Source organism: Neltuma alba, unplaced genomic scaffold (assembly GCF_004799145.2).
Source record: "Neltuma alba isolate B1F8T4 unplaced genomic scaffold, ASM479914v2 tig00010920_pilon, whole genome shotgun sequence".
NCBI lineage: Eukaryota > Viridiplantae > Streptophyta > Magnoliopsida > Fabales > Fabaceae > Neltuma > Neltuma alba.
This window is the reverse complement of record NW_021635696.1, coordinates 76,885-84,431: the sequence shown is the minus strand read 5'-3', so window position 1 is coordinate 84,431 and position 7,547 is coordinate 76,885. Positions and strand designations below refer to the sequence as shown.

The 7,547-nt window shown below is 36.5% G+C and overlaps 1 protein-coding gene across 1 annotated transcript; it reads left to right on the top strand.

The window, feature by feature from the left end:
- The first annotated feature begins 220 nt into the window (after positions 1-220).
- On the top strand, positions 221-7,077 carry LOC114759931 (protein root UVB sensitive 6-like). Its single transcript, XM_028949171.1, has 13 exons — positions 221-796; positions 1,859-1,957; positions 2,153-2,266; positions 3,235-3,306; positions 3,381-3,491; positions 3,574-3,693; positions 4,672-4,773; positions 4,858-4,930; positions 5,074-5,154; positions 5,249-5,313; positions 5,420-5,521; positions 5,616-5,798; positions 6,532-7,077. Exons 1-13 carry the CDS (start codon positions 422-424, stop codon positions 6,583-6,585), a joined length of 1,551 nt encoding a protein of 516 aa, XP_028805004.1. The 5' UTR covers positions 221-421; the 3' UTR covers positions 6,586-7,077.
- The last annotated feature ends 470 nt before the right edge of the window (positions 7,078-7,547 follow it).

Here is a 7,547-nt window from a genome sequence, read left to right as displayed (position 1 = left end):
TCGTCAATCACATTTTTCTCCACTCTCCCAAAATATCTGAGTCGTACGTCACTGAGGCTCTGGGGCGGACCCCACCTCAGAATTTGCGGCCTGGATGAATCCTCAATTAAACGACGTCGGTTAATGCACCTTTCTTTCTCTCACTAAAAGAAGGCGGCCCGAATTTTCCTCTCTCTCTCTTCCCTGTGTGTCTCTGTCTCGGTGCCAGGCAAGCCACCTGCCTTAGATCATTGTCCACGGCGTGAGACCGAACTTTCACGTAGATACATTCCGTTTGTTCATAAACCTTCGATGAAAACAATGCTGCTATCATTTTTCTTTCTCTATAAATCCAAGTCCAGTTCCAACCCTTCTCTGCCTATGTCTAATTTTCGTTCTTAGCTCGCCATTCTGAGCTTTTTTTCTCTTCGATTTCACTCCCATGGCTCCCATAAATCTGAAGCAATCGCCTAATGCCTCCTCCACTTCTCAAGCAATAGCTTCGTCTCAGGATGCTCGAGTCCTTGTGCGCGAAACGCTGCGTATAAGTGCTAATTTGGCTTCGCCGCCGACCGTTGCTGCTGCTCCCGCCGCCACCGAAGCAACGTCGTTGGTGGAACCGGAGTGTCAAAGGAGAATTATCGGTGGTGTCGCTGTTGGTGGGGAGGAATTTGTGGGTTCAAGCTTCAGATTGATCTGCTGCGAGGAAATGTGTGGCCGTAGATGGAAGTATGTGGCGGAGAGCGATGGCTCGGGGGGCTTTAAAAGGAATTCCGTTCGCGCACTTAGCTTGCATACTCCTCAAGCTCCAGTTGATGTGAGTAACCTCATTGTCAAATTTTATAATAATGACTCATTTCTATAGTCGTGAGAGTGGGGTTTGTGTCTTGATTGCAGGTCGTAAGTATATATCATACGTGTTTTATTGGAAAGCGGTATATGTTGGACACTTTTCAGTCCTGATTACTTGACGGCTGAAACTATTTTTGTGTTGTTCAAAATATTTGTTATAGGAAGAGCAAATTGAGCCGTTCTTTTGGTAAATGCTGAACTGCTGCCAGTACAGATTGTTTTTGGTTCACATTATTTGGTTTGTTAAGTCGGAGAATGACATTTTCCTGGGAGTTGTACATTTAATTGAGTTCCTTTAACATGTCTAGATTTAGAGATTATAAGAGCTGTGTAGTGCTTCAAAGTTAGCATACGATCGGGATAAGTTTATTGGAATGAATTCGAAAAAGTATATGCAAAATTCTGGGAAATATTGTTCCGTGCATATAATCAATCTTACTGGGTAAAAGAAAAAAAAATCTTTTTTATGTCGGAAGATGTACTCACATACTGGAAGCATTAAGTTTTTGATCGATTCATATTCTTATTATACATGTCGCTGGAATGAAGTATAGAATGGAATTTTCCCACGCCAGCTGAATGGACGTTATTGTTATTTTATTTAAGTAGACCAGTCCTGCTGCGGCATTGTACAGGTAGAAAGAGAGAGAAAGACGGACGTTTGCGAAGTGAGAAACCATTAATAAATGTATAAATTGACCGAGCAAGATGATTTTAATGTTATATATTATAGCGGTGTCTAAACTACAACTGATATGGTCACTTGATTCTGACGTTATAAGGGCTATCATGTAGTTGCTTGCTGTTTAATCCCCTGACATTTCACCTAAGGTACACCAACGTGATAATCCTAGATAAAAAAAGATAGTTACAAATAATTTTCTTGATACTTTATATGATGGAATAAAGAAATATTGCTGGATCTAGAGATGAAAAGGCCTTATGCTGAAATCTAAAAAAGTGAAGAGCCTCAATTTTTTTTTTTTTTTCAATTGAAGTAAGTTTTCTTACATGTTTTTGGGTGCAGGAGTTAATGTCATTTGTGAGATCCTATGTTGTTCCAGAAGGTTTTCCTGCTAGCGTTACACCTTCATATGTGCCGTACATGACATGGAGAGCTCTGAAGGTATTTACTTCCGCAATGTCTGTTACATACAGAATAGGCATTATTAGAAATTCATGAACCTAATACTTGCAGTTTTGCATCAATACAATGTGCTTAACTGGTCATACTTTTATCAGTATCAGATTGAGATTGGATTGTGGCTATTTTGATGGAAATATTAATTTTTCAACCACCAATAATTGTTTTTCCTAACAGCACTTTTTCGGGGGAGCAATTGGCGTATTAACAACTCAAACGCTATTGAGTTCAGTAGGAGTCTCCCGAAACAGAGCTACTCCTGGGGCTGTAGCTATCAACTGGATTCTCAAGGTATATCCACATAATCAACCCTATAATTGCTTTGTTTTGTGGGCCTCAAAATAACTTCTATGATGGAAAGATATGGTCTAGAAGTGACATGGGCTTACCATCGATGTAGCACAAATACAAATACATATATATGATATGATAAAATATATCATATGAGCTGTGACAATTTCTAAAATTTTAGGCTATGTGTAATTTTGTATGTGAAATCATCAAATCAACTCTTTCTCAAATAATAGACACTGGACAAATTTGTCACTTTAAAAAGATCAAAATCTTGAAATTAATAAAAGAAAGAAAGCAAAAAAATTGAGATGACCCATAAACCTCTCTTGGAATCCATCTTACAGAGTAATACATCTTGATAAATAAATTGAATTCATGCAATCAAATACACAGCAACACACAAAATACACTAAACCTCTAAATTAAAACATGGACAGGTGTTGGACCATGAATTTTTGAAATCCATATAATATTCTGAATTCAATAACGTACAACTTCCATATATTTTGACAACTTGAGGTGTAACACAAAAAATACGCTAAATCCTCTAAATTGAAACATGGACTGGTGTTGGACCATGAAATCTTGAAGTCCATATAATATTCTGAATTCAATTGCGCAGCACTTCCATATATTTTGACGACTTGATGTGTTTCAGCGCATTCCATTGCTGTTCTGTCATGTTTTGAAATGCTCGTGGCTATTGAAGCATTTTGAAATGCATTGGACAAAAGGGGAAAAATGGATGGTCCCACGCGTTTATGCTATGGATATTTGTATCAGATATGCATCCAATATGGATATGATACCTACAATGGCATATTGTGCAATTTAATTTACCATATTTTGTATGTGGGCATTATTATGCCAAATGGTGTACTTTATTGTTTTAAGTTTGTTGAAGATGGACTTCTTTTTTATACAATTGTTGACATTCGAGTGAATAATTGTTTGTCATAATATAGGATGGTGCTGGTCGAATTGGAAAGATGATTTATGCTCGGCAAGGAAAGAAGTTTGATTATGACCTAAAGCAGGTTTAAATTACTTCTGGTTAATCTAGTTATAATCTACCCTGCAATCTGCTCTCTGAAAGTTATTTGTGTCGCAGTTGCGGTTTACAGGTGATCTTCTGTTGGAGTTAGGTGCTGGAGTTGAATTAGCAACTGCAGCAGTGCCACATCTATTTCTTCCTTTGGCATGTGCTGCTAATGTAGTAAAGGTTTGATGATTTCTTACAGCGAGTGATTATGATTTACTACTATGCCAGTTTTGCAGACTCATTTGTTATTATTTTCTCTTAGAATGTTGCTGCTGTAACATCAACGTCAACTCGGACACCAATTTATAAAGCCTTTGCTAAAGGAGAAAACATAGGTGACATCACTGCTAAAGGAGAATGTGTTAGCAATATTGCAGACCTGGTATGTTTATGAGCTTCTCTATTAATTGGTAATACCTGGAGAAATTTCTGTTGCCTCATGAGATAAAATTAATTATTTTTGGCATAAATTTGGAAACTTAGCACTTTTTTTAACCATTTGCGCTTCGCACTAAGGTAAGGTGTCTACTTGCATTTAACTTTGCTGGCACCTTCAAAAAAGCATAAATGGAAGATTTTCCATCGTCAAAAGCCACTTCAACTCAAAAGCTTAAGCTCTGCTCCTCCACCCCACAATCCTCCTAAAGGGAAAAACAGAAACATAAAAATTGAAATCCCTTGAGACTTTCTATCCCTAGTAAACTTATGCCCAAATCATAGATGACTAAACCTTTTTAGTAATAACATAAATCTTAATTCTGACTACAGGTCTACAGTCCATGATAGGGGACTGCAAAAATTATTAATGTGAACCTGGAATAAAAAATATGAACTGAACTAAAGTAGAAGCCTAGGCGTCTGTTATTTATCATTTAAATGACGTATATGAAATATTACAAACGTTGCTATTACCATATAAAAAAAGTAAGGTTTAAGGTACAAATTAACTTCAGAAGTTTTTACTCAGGAGTAATGGGTAACCAAAAGTTGTTTTAGTCTAAATTTGGCCCAAAAGTTTTTTATAGCAATATTGTTTTTTACTGTTAAGAACTAATGTTGACCATTAAAATAGTGATGTTGACTATTAACATTTTTGATAGTAGGGAGCAATATTGCTATAATTTTAAACTTTTTCAGGCAAATTTGCGTTAAAAAAAAACTCTGGGTGCCTAGTGCTCCTGAGAAAACTTCCAGGGTAAATTTATACCTTAACCCAAAAAAATAATGCAGTAACAATTTTATGCTAGCGATTATAATCTTCTGTAAGATTCTTATCTTATGAAACTTTACATCTGAATTTACCACCTTATGATAAAATTATATAATGAGTCTCCTTTTCCTTCTTCTCTTGTATTTGCAGATAGGAACTGGACTTGGCATATTGATGAGCAAAAAAAATCCTTCTCTACTATCCTCATTTGCCTTCCTTTCTTGTGGATATGTGCTAAGCTCTTATAAAGAGGTTTGATTTTTTTAAGATGATTCTTACATATGTTTTGTGCTTCCAATCTGGTATCTGTGTTTCTTATGCTTATTGCATTAATAGGTAAGATCTGTGGTTTTGCACACACTGAACAGGGCCAGATTTAGTGTGGCAGTAGAGTCCTTCCTCAGGACAGGTACAATAAGATCACCTTTGATGCATGACCATCTGAAATGCATCCCCACCAATCCCCAACCCACACAAACAGCAGTAGTTTTCTCTGAAATATCGTAGCATCATCTGCTTTATCCATATATTAATTGAGCTGTAACATTTCAGGGCGAGTACCTGCTTTGCAGGAGGGTAATATGAATGAGAACATATTCAGTTTTCCATGGAAAGAGAAGCCTGTTGTCCTTGGTACAGAAATGGACTGGAAGATTGATATTTGCTAATTATAGTCTCTTTTTCTCTAAAACAAGTATTCTAATATTTGTTTTTTAAATTTTTGCAGGATCCAGATTCAAGGATGCATTCCAAGATCCGAGTGCATATGTGGCCATAACGCCTCTGTTTGAAGTATGTTCCTTTGAGTGGATGCATGTTTTGGATCTTCTGTTACAAGTCTATATATTGACTCATTGGCAATCATCATGCATTTATGATTTCTTTCAATTGGTAACAGGAAGAGAGGTATCTTGTGACGTATAACCCTTCAAAGAGTAAAGTGTATGCACTTCTTAAGGGTCAGGCGAAGTCAGACGATATTCTAAAAGCAGCATTTCATGTGAGACATATTGCTATCTTGCACATTTATCAGAATAGTTTAGGAATTTTTTCTTCCTTAGAAGGTCTTGAACTTGAATCCCCTCATTTTGCAGGCTCATGTCCTTTTACACTTTATAAAATCGTCAAATTCAAGTAAGGTCTCTTCTTGGAAGCACAGGGAGGATCCAAACTCAGATGAGATGCTCAACATTGCTTACCTCAAAGCTTGTATTGCTGAGTCATGCAAGACAGTGTCAAATTGTTATGGGCAATTTAAGAATAAAGCTGAGGAGCAGGCAAGTGGAGACAGATTTTTTTTATTTAATCTATTTTTAAACATCATATCTTGTTTTCTGCTTCAAAAGTATAGGAGCTTATCTTCAATTATTCTAGTTTACTGGCTCCTATTGAGGCCTTGAATCAGTGGATATATGGTTGACACTGTTTTGGTTCGATTTACCTGGTTAGTAAGAGATGGTTTTTCTTTCTATGTTTATTGGGAAAGGGATTGGGATGGTGAAAGGAGAAGTAATAATTACAGGTCTATCGTTTTTTCTCTATTAAAATTTAGTTTGAACTTCTAGCTCTTGGATTGTTGTATTAGGTGATTCCCATGGTATGAACGCATGATAGGGCATGATATTTTCTAATTTTATTTGTCTATCCCTTAATTTTGAGTGGGTGAATAGACGACTGTGAAGTAAATAATTTGGCATGCCTGTCAAGTATAGATGGCCTTTCATGTAGTTGCAATGAAGAGTTTTATAATACTACCTTCCGGTCCTAATTGTAGGACCGGAGGTAGTATAAATCACATCTCAGTTGACCTCTACAACCTTTTAAATCTCACCACATTGAATGTGGCTGGCTCCGTATTTAGGAGGTACAGCCACCACTATACTTTATTAGAAGTATCAATGGTATGAATACTTAAGATTCATTCCCAGCGTCACTATTGAATGCTTATTCTCTTCATGGACAATTACTTAATGCAATGCTAAGTTACATGTGTAACCTATTCTCTTGCAGGGTTGGACTATGTCAGAATCTCTTCTCAATCCCGGTCAAGCTAGGCTGTGTTAATTGACTAAATGGGTGATACTTTGATTTCCTCACCTGGCTGCTGTGGGTTTTGACTAAAAATCAAATGGGAGAAATTCTCCACAGATCCAGATGATGAAAGCTTGGTTGTCAAATCAATCATTTATAGACGTGCGCTTGTTAATACACTTCCATTGGAGTTTACTTGTGATATGCTTGCTTGTCTATCAATGATTAGTTTGATATACCAATTTATTATTAGAATTCTGCTCTAAGAATTTCTCCTCAATGTTCTTGGACTGCTCTGGATAACGTGCAATGGGCCAAGCAACCAAAACTTCAAATCCCCATTGGTGTGAACAGAGACATAACGATGCTGGAGAGGAATCATGGAGACCTTGAATCTCAGAAAACCTGAGCATATTCTCATCTGGATATTTAATATGAATGGAGACTTATTATAGAATTATAGGAATGAGTTGCTAGCATATGATTATGTATAGTTTGTATCATATGACTATTCTGAGGAAATCTCCCCTGCTGAATAAGTCGTGGTTTCAGTGGGGGTCTTTTTCTTCTTCTTCTTCTTCTTTTTTTTCCGATGACATTTTAATAACGCAAGTTTTCTTCCTTGTTTTTCTTCTTTTTTTAATAACGCAAGTTTTCTTCTCATTTTGGTAGCCTTCATTGTTTAGTCACTTTAATTGTAACTTGGTATACTTGTATTGTAGGGTGGACATCAATGGTAATGCAAAATTTTCATTTTGGGTTTTTGTTGTTCAAACTTTATTACTGTTTGTATATAATTGTTAAATAGCATATTCTTTAATTTTCTTCTGTCACAAAAAAATCATTAAGTTTTCTGCTGGCTGCCTTTTGTTTTCTCCATATTTCTCGTATGAAAAATAAATGCTTAAGTGTTGAGGACGTGAAATGACGACAGACAAAAAATGTACAGGGATGTTCAAGAAGATGAAGGGTGAGAGGTATTCCAGTATTCCTAG

Coding starts and splice junctions, on each gene's coding strand:
- LOC114759931 (XM_028949171.1), top strand. CDS start 422: ATGGCTCCCATAAATCTGAAGCAATCGCCTAATGCCTCCTCCACTTCT. Junction 4,774..4,857: donor TGCTAAGCTCTTATAAAGAG/GTTTGATTTTTT, acceptor TTGCATTAATAG/GTAAGATCTGTGGTTTTGCA. Junction 5,522..5,615: donor TTCTAAAAGCAGCATTTCAT/GTGAGACATATT, acceptor CTCATTTTGCAG/GCTCATGTCCTTTTACACTT.